Here is a 16,522-nt window from a genome sequence, read left to right on the forward strand (position 1 = left end):
CACAGCTGAGCATACCCCAGCTTTCCCAACAGAGTCCTATCTAGTAAAATTCCCTTGCAGAGATTTCTATTTGTTCCTCGTGTTCTTTCTGAACCGCAAGCATATTCCAATCACATCAAGACAAGCATGCACGGAACATGATTAGCAGTAACTTGCTCTAGAATGGGTGTCAGCCTTGAAGCCTGAGAGGCACAGAAGCAGGGTGGGCAATGTAAGAATCTCTGGAACAGTATTTCAAAAGTGACAAATGATTATACCTATAGGAAGATTCTACCACCTATGGCCACTGGGTTGCTGGCTCTTCTGTTGAACTGGTGGACAAGAAAGTACCACAGCAATGTCTCTGCAAGGACTGCAGAAAGACTATTTGCCATCCATTCAAACAGCCTCTGGTGGCCATGACAGTAAAATCCTAGCCTTGTCCTCCTCTAAGTCAGCATCTGATTACTTACACGTCATAACTGGTTTCTATGGGTACACCTTCAAATAAATTTCCTTGTGATCACATTTGCAAGACTGTATGAAGTGAACAACAGCAACAGTAACATTACTGAACAAAACCAAAGTAAGCCAGAAAAAGGTTTTATTTTATTAGGAACAGTACATTTAAACACATATAAGACTTTGGGATTAATTTACATGTTTTTCCCAAAAATGTTTCCCTTCTTTAATGATACAGAAGTTAAAAAAAAAAAATCTAATTCCAAATTGTAAGAACACAGTATTTGCAGTGGAAATTTCTATCAATTAAAACAACTGTGCATTCAGAAGATTTAAAGAAATTATCCTCTTTATGCTTTAGTGTGATTAACTTTTCCTGTCACAATTGACTACACTTTTCCTGGGATATTTTTGCTGCTGTCATTACTAAAATAACCTTCCTTTCCATCAAGACTATTGCTAGTCATACACATATTATTCAGTATCATACTTCTGGGTATGAAAGCTATGTCACTTTTATAAACATCAAAAACATGGACATGCATATTGACATTTCTGTGCAGTTTTATGGAGTCACCTGTCAAATAAGGCCTCTACATACAATACCACATACTAGTGAATTACTGGAAAATTATTATAGTGGATTCCCAATAATCCTGACATCTGGATGGTACGTCTAATTTTAACAGGAAATTCCAGCTTTCGTTACTGCTTAACATGATATTGATTCACTATCCAAATAAGCAATATTCAACTAACCAATGTGTATTCCTCAAAGTCTGTTGCAAATTAAGCATTTTATCCAGGTCATTTAAAGCTGGAACTTGAACAGCCTGTTAAGCCAAGCAATGGGGAAAAAAAAGTAACTCTAAACTAAATTCATCTGGTCCATTCATTCTCACACAGAAAAGTAGCCACAGAACCTTAAAGGAATAAAATCTATACTTCCTGTTCTCGGACTTAATACCAAGGACAAAAGCTACTGTAGTATTTTGGAAGTCAAAGGCCTTGGAAGTGGAGGGGAAAGTGGGGGGCAAGAGAGGGGAAAAAGCAGCGTATTGTCTCATCCCATTACCTCAGCATTATGTGTACATAACGTATCTATCATAGAAATGTTTACTAATAGCAGGGAAAAAAAAATTTAAAAAAGACTTCCCACTCCAGACTTCACTGAAAGGAGAAAGCTGACAGCCCCTCCTCACAGAGATGGCCTATTTGATGACAGGCACTTTGGCAATGTAAGAGGAGGTTACCCTTTCATCATGTTAACTCTTCCCCTCCCAGTTCTCATGTATAATTTGTCTCAAGTCTTCAAGAAACTTGAATCAAATTAAATGCATTAATACATTTTTAAGAGCAGGTTAACTACGGCTATGAGCAGAGCTCGATCTAGAACGAGATTTTCTTTTAGAAGAGGAGGGAGATGGGGAAGAAGCTATCAAGCTGGAGCGGTGGCTTTTCTGGGAGTAACTCTTTTTAGGAGTACGACTGCGAGAACGAGACCGGGATCGGGATCGGGACCTGGATCGAGAACGAGACCTGGACCTGGACCTTGATCTTGACCTGGACCTGGACCGGCTGTCCGATCTGGAAGATCCTGTAGACCTGGACCTGCTGCGAGATCTTGAGTAACTCCTTGATCGAGATCTGCTTCTAGAGAAACACAATTAAAAGCTGTAGTCTCACCTCCTACTAAATATAAATAATTTAAATTCTCAGCTACTTTGTATGCACAGCACATCCATCTGAACGGGCTATGCACAGCATTCAGCTATTTCACAGTGCTGCTAGATTTCTGTTATGCTCCATCACAACAATATTTTTCTTAGGCCAAGGCCTGAAGTTCTAACCTTGACATTCTCTGATAGCTTGGCAAAACATGAACTGCCTAATAAAAGATGCCTTCCTGCCACCCCCATCAGGAGGAGACTAACAAATTTTTAACCATTTATCAAGAAAAGCACAGAAATGCAGTTCGTACCTGTGGTATTTATTCCTTTAGAAATGCTCATGTAAATTAGTTAAGAGTTTCTTTCAAGGTGTTAAAAAAGTTTCTAAAGGCATGGAATACCAGCACACTAAGTCCTGAGAGTTTACCACCTTCTCTGGTTATGCATCCCTTTTATTACAAAAAGAAATGGATTTATTTTTAAGAGACACAATGAAAGAGCCAACGCTAACATGTTTTTTAATGACTAAATGGCAGAACTGCTTTGGGAATAATGCAAGCAAGCTAACTGTTTTATTCTCATAAGAAAGCTGGCTTTCACAGATATTTGAGAGATTTCACAGGACTGTGAAGCAGCTTTCCATTAATTTATAAGGCCTTTAATACCAAAATTAATTGTGGGGTTTTTTTAAAGTCCTTTCATTTAAATATCAAGCTTTATCTTAAAAAAAAAAAATAATCTTACTCTCATCCAAAAGTGTTCCATTTACCCTGTTTTCAGCAAGCTAGCTCTTATCTAAATCTGTTTACACTGCTAGAAAGTGGTTCTGTGCAGTGGTGATATTTAGCTTGGGGCCAAAGAATTAGGTAATAAAACTCTGGCATAGATACTACCCAAATCCATGCCCTCAGCAAAATTTTATCTGGTCAGGTGACATACCTATGCCTTCTGTGATCTTCAGTCAGTTTAATTCTGCGTCCATTCAGCTCAGTGCCATCCAATTTTTCCAGTGCACTCTTCATATCACTATAAGATGCAAATTCCACAACCCTATATACCATCAAGATAAAAAAGAGAACATTTCAGAGAAACTGAAAAAGCAAGAACAAGTTTGGGCCTTTTTCAATCTGTTGATTCACAACTTGATGCTTTATCTTCTGAAAGCTAATTTTTAACTTGGTTAAAAGGAAAATATGTCACTAACAGCCTAGTCATCCACACGTTTCACATTTTAAACATTACCAGAACTCTCATCTGCAAGGGGATGAAGAAAATCCAGGAAGCTACACAAACCCATACCAGCTGAGGAAATATCTTTCAGACCTCCACTAAATTGCATTCTAAAGCTGTTCAAAAAACAAACTTGCAGACTCTCCTGCCTATTTAGATTTTTAACAGTGAATAGAAAAACCCTGTTTTTTTAAAAAATATTTGTTTTCCCCTCAGAAAAAGTCTTAAGTTGCAGTTGCTTGCAGTGGCCCTAGAGCACTGTTCTGCCAGCACGTACACTCTATTCATACTTTTGTCTCTCCCACTTTGTCATACAGGACCTTTGTAGTCTGCAGAATTAAGACTGGAGAGCAGACAGCTAGGTACACCCTATGGAGACTAGTTATGGTCATTTCCCCTGACTCTGACTGTTGAACAAGTGCAAAGCAGCCACAGACAGGAGGTATTTTAGCCTCAGGAGCTAGATCATAAATGATTATACATAAATAAATTTTAAGTTAAGACAGCAGAACTCAACTGCTGAAAGTTATTCTCCCTTCCCTTTCTGCTTTGACACACTGTTTTCATGGTAAAGAACAGAGACTGAGTTCAGTACCACTTCTGAACTCCTACTCATTGCCAGTTTGTTTGTGGGTTGGGTGGCTTTTTTGTGTTTTGCCTTCTTTTTTTTATTGGAGAAATTTCAGTATCTAAGCCACACCATAGATTTATGTTTCATTTCTTTCATACCAGAAGGATAATCTTGCCTTTAACAGTTTCAGATATCACAGAGATTTAGGCGCAAAATGAACTTACCCTTCATTCCTGTTGTTTCTGTGTGCATCCACATAGGTGACCTCCCCTGCCTTTCTCATGACATCTTTCAAGTCCTGCAGTAAAAGTTAAAGTCTCAGCCTTAAACAGGACAGAAATGAGTCATCTAGAAGTAATACCCCCCTTAAAACTTCCTCTGCTAAAACTGCTTAATGCTTCTTAAAAATATATATAAATATATATAATTTAGAAAAAAGTTTCTGAAACAGCCTATGTAATTAATAGCAGCTGCATATAGAAAAGATCCCTTATTTTTACAACTACAGTGAATAAAATATTGCTTTAAAAATAATCCTACATCCCCAAACCAGCTGTTAAGAAAACACAATACTTAACACCAACAAACACACTGAAATCAGAACTACAACAGATGAAAAGCAATGTAGTATTAAATGCAGATTTTCATGAGTAACACCCCAGCTAAATGACAATATACGTAGACAAATTCATTCTATATGCTCACCTCCCCCAACTTCACAGCAAATTTAAAAGCAAAAAGGTGTAATTACTATGTAATTAAGAATTTTACAAAGGGAAAAATTTTCTTATGTTTCACTTGAGTATCTGTCACACTAGTGCCACATCAATAGACACCCTTTTATTTAACTTAATAGAGGCTAATCACGCAGACAGTGTAAAATTACTTGCTCAGCAATAGGATAAAGTACAAACAAATAATGTAAAAGGTCACTAAAAAGCTAAACATTTGTATAAGTTAAAGCAGTACTTTTGCCAAACAGTATCTGGTATTTTATAGTCCCAGATTACTTACCGCAACATGCCACAAGTGGCAGATGATCTAAGAAGGTACCTTAAGCAAAGAGCTGCTTGTCCAATACCTAGCTGGCCAAGAGGAACTCTCTTACATGAGAAAGGCAGAGTGATGGCTCATAGCAATATGCTTCACGGAGGTACCAGAGGCCCTGAAAGCACTGGACATAGTCTCCAGAAGTGGCTAAAGAACCCGAGGATGATCTGTGCTAGCCAATCGAGATCAAACCCAGGCAAACCAAGATCTAGATCGCCAAAAAACAGGAGTGTCATAGGAACCAAAAGGAAAATTCAAAACAGGCCAAACCCTAGAATTTCAGCCACTAGAAAACCCCCAAATCTTTGGTTCTTTTTCCTCCACACAAGAAAAATGAGGGTTAACCAAATCAAAGTTGTTAGAAGAGGTTCAAAATGCACTTGGTTAGAAATATGCTTAAGGACGAAGACTACAAAAGAAAAAGCCAAGAAAAAAACTTTAGAACATTTGCCATAGAATATAAGAAGGCTTAGTTTTATCTTATCCCTTAAGTCAAATTCAACAGTTTTAAAAACTGGCATACACAAACTAGTAGATATTTTCCTTGTTTCACTTGTGCTTAACACAAAGAAACATTAATAGCATATGAGAAATGGGTCCTGAAGTACCACTAAAAGTAACACTTCAAGCTCAGTATGTTTATCCCAGTTTAAGAGACGAAGAACAAAATTTTGGCTCTGCTCAAGTCAATGAGAGCTTAACCAGATCAAGACTGTTAAGTCAAAAGGAAGTTAGAAAATGTTAATCTACGTAATTATTTTCTAATTCAGTAACTTCAGGCTTTAAATTTGAGCCGCACCCCCCCACCCCCAGACCTGCTACACTGTACACTGCATCCTAAGGATCATCATAATGAAATATCCTTTTTAATAATAATGTCAACATGATTAAGATGCCAACATTATCGCTCGAAAGAGAGTAAGCATGCATGTGTTATAAAAGCTCAACAGAGTATTTGCTATTAGGAGAATGTTTTAAAATTATCTGGTTTTACTCAACCAGTGGGACAGCCAAATTTTAGCCTAAGTTTACTGTTCTCATTCACCTTAAACAGCACAAGAATACCCTCTTGTCCTTAGCAGCAAAGGAAAATAAGGTGTAGGACAACCATAAAAAGGAAAAACACAGATTAAAAATTATATCTTGATGTAACACAGATTTACTTTTCCCAACTGCTTGAAAATTCACTGATATTGAAGAACTAATGAGGGTCGTTGGAACATGAATAAATATGATCACTAAAATAAGGAGAATTCTGACAGTTTGTCTACTGCTTAGATATGAGATTATCTATTAACAATATAGTCAACAATTTGAGGAAACTGATCTGAATACAAATTTTATTTGTGTTTTTTTTTAAATATCCAAACACAGTAATTTTTAAAGGAGTTCTCAAAGATGGGGATTTGTCCACACTGAAGATGAAATTAAGTGTGTAAATTAAAAAAAAAGGTTCTATATCTATTGTTCTTGCTAGAAGCTCAGGGATTAGGAAGGAAGAATAATGTCACTACTGTTAATGTATTAGCTATTTTAATCTGTTGTGTGAGTAGCACAGTTAAAGAAATTAAAACACTATAGTTAGTATCAAAGCAGTACAGCAGCTTCAGAATTAAATGAATGTGGATGTTAGCTTCAAACGATTTCTATTTAGGCAGGTATCAAAAAGCAAGTTCTCTTATGCTAGTTTACCATATATTTAAGAGAGTCATTAAAACATTTTAATCAGAATCCTAAAGGTTCATCAGTATGAAATCTGAATTGGGTGGGCCTCATTCTAAAATGGTAGTACACATAAAGCCATTATAAATATTCCTAAGAAAAAGGAAGTTACAGAAATGTTATTTTTTTTCTTTCCAAGTTAAGAATTTAACACTCAACAGCATTATAGGATTTATTCTCCTTAACACTCCATTCTAGCTTACTTTTCTGGTCCCTACTGTTGTTTCCAAGCACTGTGTTTTATAACAATCTCTTCACACACATAACTGCATAGCATACCTAGAAGATACTTAGATGAAATCCACTTGCTCATCACATCAACTCAGAAGTTAGGGTTTTTTTTTGGTTATTCAATAATTAACACAACTGTACAACTATGAACCTTCTGAACCTGTCATGCAGAAGATAAACAAACCTAGTTCAACTGTTTATCTGCATGGACTGTACCCAAGCGCTTATGAAACACATCCGTAGAGCTCCAGGCAAGCCAAACAGCCTCCTCCTGCGGATTTAGCTGCAAGATCAAGGCTTTGAACATGCAACATGTTCTACTGCATCTTTCAGTACACTAATTAAAGTCTCTTTATTCAAAGAATATAAAGGTTAATGAAACAAGATTAAACTCCACTATTCACTCAGCTTCTGTAAATAGTATCTGTCTCTATGCCCTTAAAAAGCTTTCTCTAGACTGTATACTACACAGAACACAAGTAAAGGAGTTTATTATATAGTTATTCTGTTAAAAGCCAGCTAAAAATGAGCAAAACATTAGCAAGGGGAAAAAAAAAAAAAAAAAAAAAAAAAAAAAAAAAAAGAAGAAAGGTGGTAAGAAAGCTTCAAAAGACAATTACTGAGTTTGGGGTTTTTCAAAAATATCTGCAGAAGTATACTTTACACAGTAGCTTTCTAAAGATTCCCATCATGCATCACGTCACAAAAATATTTTGCAAAACATAAGAATACAGATTTCACTCAAAAGCATGCACTTCCAGATGTAACAATACAAAAAGATGATGTAGTTTGAATGGATGCTATGCTTGAATAAATTTAGAAACAATCTAGAATCTTCCAAAGTTTTATCAGCTGGTAAACACAAGTAAGCAAAAATCAGCTCCCAACTGCAAAATCTAGTTACAGAACTATTTGCACAGCTGTGAAACAAAAGACTTTAAAATGTCTGAATGCTAATTTTTAGCAATCACTGAAGCTTTTTTGCTTATTTTTTATTCAGGTTAAAATATTTATGATGGCTTTATTAAAAAACTAGGCTGAGAGAAGTCTACTTACAGGGTAGGGAAATAGGTGTAAAAAAAGATGATGTTAACTCACCTGCCAGCTGATACGGGATGAAAGGTTTTCAACTATGATCCTGTGTTCAGTACGAACAGGAGGTCCATACCGGCTAGAAGAGTTCAGAGGGAAAAAAAAAAAGAAAAAAGTCTCCAGTGTAAGGAATTTAGAACTTAAGAAATCTGATGTCTTCTATAGCTTGCTGAGAGATTTAAGTATTTTCCTTGTTGCTGGACTGCAGATTTGATTCTCCCTAGTCAAGAATATATTTAAGAGTCCACTACAAGAAGAGAGCTGCTATAAGGGGATTAAAAAGGATTTTGATGAAGAACTTTATACCAAGGCAGTCAATATAGCTGTAATTTTTCATAGATACACTGAAATAAGCGCCTAGTAGAACGAAAATAACATAGAGAAAATTAGATTAATTTTGGGATTTGATGGGCTTGGCTCACACATACAGGACATTCATGTAAAGGTCAATTAAAAAAAATTTTTTTAGTTGGTAGGATAAAGTCTACTTCATGTCATGGAGACAGAAGGCACAACTTAAAGGCATCTTAGTTCATGCTTCTAAACTCCAAATCACCTGCCAATATTTATAAATTATAAACTGTAACCTGTATTAGATATTTTTCTTGGTAGAAATATTCTTTCTTATTTCAGTAACATTGGGGTTAGGTGACTGGTTGCCCTGAAATAACTGGCAATTTACAGATCCTGAATGAAAGACGACATTTTTCACTTAACTAAAAATTAAAGACCCTCTCAAAAATAAAAACGTGGCTTGAAAATGTTCATACAGAAGACATCTGGAAAGAATACTGCCCTTTGAGGTCATTTCTGTTCCCAATCCTAGTCATTCTGAATCCAAAGGTATCTGAGAACTATGGAAAAAGGTTTGTCAGCCTTTTGGTAAGTAATGCAGGGTTGTAACAATGGCACCACTTTGCACAACTACAAGAAGATTCAAGAATCAAGAACACTGACCTTAGAGAAAATTATTCTCATCTTCTCCTCCCACAGAAACATCATCCTAAATTGTGCGTATTGATTTGTACACTGAAGCATAGGCAATTTCATTTCAGTGCATACCTCAAAGTGTCCCAATTTTTTTCAGAACATCCAGATCTTCCGGGCATTTAAACAGAGGTCCCAGAGTCCCAAAACTGGCAGGCTGAGTCTCATTTTTCCATTATTGCAAACCGCAGTCTCCTCCTGTCTGGCATCGGCAGTCTGACGTCATGAACATGACTACAACGTCAGATGCCCACGACCTTCAATCACACTTCCTACTTTAAAAGTCCACTTTTAGCCTGGACCTCGGACCAATTATACCGCATCAAGGTTACTGCCACTAAAGAAAAAATAATCTAATTAGCATACTTACATATGCAAATTAGATGCTCCAGACACTGGTTTGTAACTGGCAGCAATTTTGATTTTGAAACAAATGCAGAGGTTTATGTCAGTTAAGTCTTCGTCTTTCTTCCAAACTCTACTCTGCACAAGCCACAGCTATAAATGTTTCTACAGAGTAAATTACTCCATAAATATTTACTTCACACAGGTAGAGATATAAAGCACAAAGATGTAATGTGTAGTTGTTTGGTGGAATATATGCAAATCTGCACAACTTTCAAAACTCCACTGCAAGTTGGCACAAGCTTTGCCACTGGCTCAAACCATTAGAAGTGAACAACTCCATAAATACTGTACGTCCACTACAGGTATTCTAGGTATGAGCTACATCCTGCTTTTCAGATTCCATTGTTGGACAGAAACTCTCCTTCAGCAAGGCACCTGCTTGGTCAGCAAACTTAAGTCAATTGGTATTTAAAACTTCCACACATGCTTGTATCTTGTGCCCTAGCACTATTTCTCAAATACAGTTCCTTTTGTATGCTCTGCTGAAGTAAGCATTTTGATAACCATACAACTGGAAATGCGAAAGCTTAGTTAGACAGTAAATACCTTGAACTATTGCTCTACAATAACTCTACTTAGCCTGCAAGCTCAGTTTAATGACAAAAGCCTCACGAGAGAAGCTCTGGCATTTTTCTTGATTTAGCATTAAGAACGCCCAATCCAACTGCAGCATTACTCCTTCACATCATCCACACAAAAGTAGGAAGGCAAGACCAGTGTAGTGCCTACACATGGAGAGGAAGCATTTTGTAACAGGTTTGTGAACCTCTGCAAGCCAGTTAAAATTGCTTTAAAATCCACGTTTTCCTCAGCCAGAGGAGGTGAATAATTAGCAACGGACCTTCAGTGTTTGAGAACATAAAACTTCTTTCATGAAGCTATACAAGGAAACAAGAGCTGGATCCCTAACTCCAACCACAAGAAGAAAACATTATTTCAGTACAGTTCTTCAGTTACTGTGTTTGTAGAAAACAGAGCCCAGACCACCTACCTAGATCCACTCTGTGACTGGTAATAACTGAACCGTTGTGGGAATCTGCCCCTTCCTCTTCGGGCTCGAGCATGCTCAATTGTGACCCTTATGAAAGGAACAAAACAAAACAAGCAAATAAAAAATAAAAAACAAACTTTAAGTGTTTGACACTGACCGAAGTCTTTTGCAACTGGAAGCACATGTGCAGGAACAAGAATGATCTTGCCCTTGCAAGCAAGGATTTGTAACACAGTCACTGGCATTTCTTAAAGAGCCAGAACAGGGGTATTCTCATCTCATTCATCTCCCTCAGTGTCTCATGAAAATTGGCATGGGTTTGTAATTCAGACTGTTGCAAACTGAAGGGCAACACTCCAAATGATGTGAGGCTCTCATCAACTTATTTTCTGAACTCAGACAGATGCACTTTTGGTGTTCTTAAAGGAAAATTATGGCATCATGCTTACCTTTCATCACACAACTCTTTACCATTTAATTCATAAATGGCATCATCAGCATCCCTGTGGTCTTCAAATTCCTAGAAAGAAAATAGGAATAAAAAAGTATTTTCCCTCATAGTACATTCAAATGCTAGAAAACATGCTTTCTTTATAAATTTTACATTTCTGCAGCAAGTACCAGCCAGAAGTCTGGCCAAGGAAGCGGGTACATTTATGACTGAAAAGCCAATATATTCCCATTCATGACCATTTCTTCTCCCTCCACTCCACAAATTCCTCATGCCTCCCTCAGTTGTTTCAGTGTAACTATTTGAAGGACCTACATAAAATAATTAAATTACCTGGTTTATTACCGAAATAACTAAAATACTTTTTGGGAGAGTGGGGGCATTACTTTAAGGCATACAGTTTAAAACACATACAGGGAAATCCTATATAACAGCATGAGCTGATCAACTGCAAACAAAAGCAGGAGAGCTGTGCACTCCCAAAAGCCTCTTAAAGAGTTCTGGGGTTGATTCAATTCTTACTGAATCGTCAAAGAAGGAGTAAACCAGAAAAAAAGCCCTTCTGATTTTTTTCCTGAGCAAATTCAGCTCACTAGTCTGGCAAAAATAGGCCTGTGTAAGAAGAGTAAGAAACTTAAGCCCCTCTTCAGCACTGGCCACCTGTAGGGCTGGATCAGCTACAACATGCGTTTCCATACACTCACGACGTAATCTGTCGCTTCGCTTTTGGCAGCGGTGCTGCTTTAGTCAGCCTGAATAGCCTCTGCCCACTATCCAGCCCACTGGTTCTTGGCAAAGCTGTCTGTACAGCTCTGCAGGAAACTAGGTCAAGGAGCCTATCCAGATGAAAAACAGCACACTTTCTGCAGGAGGTGGGGTGAAAAAGACAGTGTTATTTTTCAACTAGATAAGCTTCCCAGGTAGGTTCATTATGTGGCTGAACAACTGTGGTAACACCATATGAGGCAAGGGGAGAAAGGAAAGCAAGCAAGCAGTCAGAACAAGTAGCTGGGTAGGGCCTGCCTGAACCAACAGTGTAGATGGAGAAAAAAAAAATTGTGGAACTGCAGCTTGAGAGCAATGAACAACAAAGAAGCAGCTTCTCAAGTCAAAGAAAACGTTTGCATAACGATGAACAGCTTTTCAGAAGCAATACTGGCTTAAGCAATCTTCTCCCTTCTGTACTGAAATCTGTTTCACTACCAAGTGAAACATCACACATCCTTGCAAGATGATGCAAAGATCATCTTCAGAAAATTCATTTAGGCTCAGCATTTAAGATTATCGATAGTCACCACCTACAATTCCCATGATTTCACCTAGTTTCTAACACACAGAATGTCTGCAAGTCTATCTAGCTTTACATTCTAGCTTTATAGTCTGAAGTTTGAAAACATTCTGCAGTGAAATCTACAATATTTAAGTAAATATTATTAGTTTCAAAGATCAAGCAATGAGTTCAATTAAGCACAACAAAACATGCTTTTGACACTACAACAATGTTCAATCAAAATCACTTGGTTTTGCAAAAGGTTTTATAAATATGGATTTTAAATAACCGAAAATGAAGATGAACTGACAGCCCATGATAAGTGAGGATAAAGCCATTCAATGTATTTATAAGTCTGGATCTGGGTGACAGGACTGAGCACACCCTCACCGATTCTGTGGCTGACACCAAAGTGGGAGAAGAAATAGCTATAACAGAAGGAAAAAACACCAGAGAGACTTTGATAGGCTGAAAAATTAGGCCAACAAGAATTGCAAGTTTTAACAAAAGATAAATGTGAAGTCCTGCCCCTGGGATAGAATAATCCTAAACAGGAGATCAGGCTGGGGTCTGAGAGGCTGGAGTGTAGCTCTGCCAAAAAGGACACGGAAATCCTTGTGGAGAGTCAGCTAAGCATGAGTCAGCAGTGTGGCCTTGCTGCAACGAAAGCAAACCGCGTCCTGGGCTGCATCAGTGAGGGTACAACCAGCAGACCAAGGGATGTGATTATTCTACTCTACTTGGCATTTGTTAGGCCACACCTGGAACACTGTGTCCAGTTTTGGTCCCTCCAGCTGAAGAAAGACACTGAAAAACTGGAGCAGGACCAGCAGAGGCCCACCAAAACTGATCAGAATGCTGGAGAACAGGGAAAGGTTGAGAGCGCTGCGTTTGTTCAGCCTGAAGATAAGGCAGCTCAAAGGGGATCCAGTCAGAGTCTTCCAAAACCTAAAACACAGTTACAGAGGTGATGGAAGTGCTTTCCTCATGCAGGTACACAGTGGTGGGATGACAGGGAGAAGAGAGGAAAGTTTTGTTCAGAGGTAAGGATTTTTTTAGACAGAGCTATGAAACAATTATTCAAGCTTATTAGTGAGCTTTGAAAAGAATATGCTTCTGCCTAGGAACTGGAGAAGAGAGGAAGGAGGGCTGGCTGGCTGACTCACGTACAAGAGTTAAACAGAAGTTGTTCCTGAATGAGTCAACAGCCCTGCCCACGAAGAGAAGAGGAACGCTCAAGGAAAGACGACTGAGAAATAGCAGAAATTGGACAGGAGGCACTAAACAAACTCAGGTTTACATCTAGACTGGCCATTTACCTCCGGACTTGAGGAGGCAGGTATTTACCTACCAGTAGTCAATGAGCAGCAGCTCATACTGCAGGGCAATCAGGAACCAGCACATGTAGGAGTCAAGTAATACTCGTATGAAACTTAAGTAGGCAAAGGTTGTTTTTTTGTTCATTTCCCACAGCTTCGCCCAAGGGACTGACCTCAGCATTATGACAGGCATGTAAGCCTGCCATAGTGCAACAGCAGCATCAGCCCTTCCAGTTTTAACTCAGTGCTGCAGAACAGCTAATTCTCAGTTCTCAGGAGATAATAATTAAGAATAGGCTGATCCTGAGTCAGCTTGGGCACCTGTAAAGCTGTAAAAATTTGGACAACAGTTTAGGAGCATAGAATTCTAGAAAGCAGCGTTAGGAAACTTAAGATCCAAGGAACTGTGTATTTCATTTAATAGCCCGACAGACACAGATGAACACTGATGGTGAATATGGCTAACTTTAGCTGTGCAAGAGTTCAAAGCTGTGCTGCTTAAATCCAGCAGCATGCACCTATTACACCTGTTGTCTTAGCCAACTACGCTTTTAATATCAGGCCATTATTTAGAGATATGACCAAGCAGACTAGGAGTAAAAGAGGAACATAAGTGGTTCTATGTAAACCTTTCTCCAGGTCAAGACTTTGTTGACTTTTGTAATGCCATAACAGGATATTTATACTGTCTCCACAAATAAGGAATAAAATTTAAATCCATGGCAGATGATGATCAGACAATGTATTTAATGTAGCTAGAATATTACCAAGATTGAGCAAAACCTGATCAAAATCAGGTAAATCTGTAATCCCAACATCTGAAAAGCAGTTTGAAATGTGTATTAATGCTTGCCATTTCCCATTGGAACTATTATTCTCTTAAGCATCTTCCCTTCCTTGATATTAGCCTAGCAAGTCTAGTACCTGCAAGCAAGTGAAAGAAAACCAAGGTATTACTTACCACAAATCCAAATCCATTTTTTAGATGGATTTCTCGTATGCGTCCATATCCTTTGAAGAATTTCTCCACATCCCGTTCCCGAGCACGTGAGCTTAAGTGACCAACAAAGACACGGCAGCCACTCATCTTAAGGTTGATGCTAATAAAGAAAACAGCATTTACCAGATTAACAAATAGGGTGATTTATATCACTTTTACATTTCAGAAATCTTGGTTAAATAGGATTTGATTTTATTGTCCTCCAGGTATAGACGTCAAAAACTCAATCCTCTATAGCCAGAGAAGTGAGGAAATCCTGTCTTACTGACTTCTAGCAGAATCTACACAAAGCTTCCAGTTGTGTCCTTCTCAGTCATGTAATTTAAAAAACTTCTTGTATCTGAAACGTTTTTGTTTGCTGTTACACTAATAAAGCTTTGTATCACAGAGCACAACCCCCACCACTACTCTATAAGCTCCAAGATGAATTTACTAGGCTAACAGCAGTTAAAAAAAACCAAAACTGTCATGCTAATCACTGGAATAACAACATAAACCAAACTTTTGCTTTCACCTGAACGAATTGCTGCAGTAAGTTATATTAGCATCCAAAGGATAAAAAGTAGTTTTAAATTATTTAAATATGCGCTAACCATAAAATAACTTATTTTTAAGAGTCTATCAAGTTATGAAGAAGAAACATTTTGTTATTGTTTCAACACAGGCAAAAACAGAGGCTGTTTCAGATATTCAGAATCTCAAAACTATCTACAGATCCAGGATACATAATTTGAGATATTTCATGGAAGTTCCACTGTTTACCTTGAGTACATCACTTTATCAGTTTATGCGATTTAGAAATTTTTAAGTTCTTCTAACTGGAAAAATACTAATTATTTGGCTCATTCGACAAGCTTGCTGTCATACAAAAAACAAAGAATCCAAGCCCTAAGGAGTGGAAATACAATGTGATCTTATATTACAACACTGGGCTGTAAAACAGAGTAAACAGGCAACATATCACATTAGCTGTGAAAGGAGTTCAAGACAATTCGGATGCAGTATTTTGAATTAGCGTGATTTACTTTGCGTATGTTAACACCTGTTAGGTTTCTATTGATTAGCTTCTTTACTCGCACTCACTATGCCATCAGAGAAGTGCCAGAACTTTGGAAGACGGTATAAGGCTTCCTATGGGGAGAGAGGTCGAAGTGGGACAGCACTTACTTCGATGAGCCTAAACTGTCCCCGAAGCACAACCTGAAGTGATAGCTATTTAATCGCTTTCACGTGAAATGTTTTGGGCTTCCCTTACTAGAGCCTATGCTGCCCTTTGCAACCATTCCCTTCTTTGTGCTAACATTTGCATTTTTATGCCCACATGGAAATCCAGCTCACAGGACTGATTCAGCTCCCTCGCAGAGCGGTTTAGCCTTCTGAGAGACTGTTTCCCTGACGCACCTTCACCACACAAACACTGGCAAGGCCAGCAGTGGGTATTAAGGGAAAGACAAGGCCTCTGCAGAGGAAGGCCAGACTTACGTAACTGTGTACTTTAAAACACGGCAAGAACAGTCACTTTGGCAACAGCACTCATTTTGGGAACACCACAGATTTGACAGATTAAAACCACTGCATAACTGCTGCTCAATATTTTCAGTTCTTAGTTCTAGAAAAACAAGGGTGGGGGAGAGAAGAATCACAGGAGGAAACAAGCGTGGGGTAGATGGAAGTTGACTGCCTGAGAAACTGTCACAGACACACTGCAAGACGTGCAAACTGTCCGCGTCGGCATTATTTATGCAAACATCAGGAAGCCGAATGGACGTGAAATCTGTATCGACACCTGCAAGCCGCAGAGCTTCACACGTCGTTCCTAGCACAATGCAATCGCGTTTGCTCGCTGGTGGATCCCAAGACACCACGCACCGGCGGAAAAGCGCTGGGGAAGCATGGGCCCGCACCCAAAGCCCATCTGCTCGTCCGTCTTTTTGAGAAGTCGAGACGGGACGGGGCTGCGCCGGGCTCGCCGCCTCCCGGGAGCAGGAGGCCCCTCTCCTCGGGTTCATCGGCCCCGAGGCGCCGGCCTGCCCCGCGGCGATCGCCCCTCCGGCTCCTCGCGGCCACCGCGAAAGCTTTACGCCCAGCC

The 16,522-nt window shown here is 38.7% G+C and overlaps 1 protein-coding gene across 1 annotated transcript; it reads right to left on the minus strand.

Annotated features, from left to right (window-relative positions):
• Window positions 1–562: 562 nt before the first annotated feature.
• On the minus strand, window positions 563–14,529 carry LOC113480531 (serine/arginine-rich splicing factor 5-like). Its single transcript, XM_026849354.1, has 7 exons — window positions 14,395–14,529; window positions 10,843–10,913; window positions 10,394–10,480; window positions 8,014–8,086; window positions 4,137–4,210; window positions 3,051–3,161; window positions 563–2,094 (listed from the first exon to the last, which is right to left on the minus strand). The coding sequence occupies exons 1-7, from the start codon at window positions 14,518–14,520 to the stop codon at window positions 1,803–1,805; spliced, it is 834 nt and encodes a 277-aa protein (XP_026705155.1). The 5' UTR covers window positions 14,521–14,529; the 3' UTR covers window positions 563–1,802.
• Window positions 14,530–16,522: the final 1,993 nt, after the last annotated feature.

The sequence above is a fragment of the Athene cunicularia genome (assembly GCF_003259725.1).
Source record: "Athene cunicularia isolate RWA chromosome 5 unlocalized genomic scaffold, athCun1 chr5_part1, whole genome shotgun sequence".
Classification (NCBI taxonomy): domain Eukaryota; kingdom Metazoa; phylum Chordata; class Aves; order Strigiformes; family Strigidae; genus Athene; species Athene cunicularia.

Coding starts and splice junctions, on each gene's coding strand:
- LOC113480531 (XM_026849354.1), bottom strand. CDS start 14,520: ATGAGTGGCTGCCGTGTCTTTGTTGGTCACTTAAGCTCACGTGCTCGG. Junction 10,481..10,842: donor AAAGAGTTGTGTGATGAAAG/GTAAGCATGATG, acceptor TCCTTTCATAAG/GGTCACAATTGAGCATGCTC. Junction 8,087..10,393: donor CAGTCACAGAGTGGATCTAG/GTAGGTGGTCTG, acceptor GAACTCTTCTAG/CCGGTATGGACCTCCTGTTC.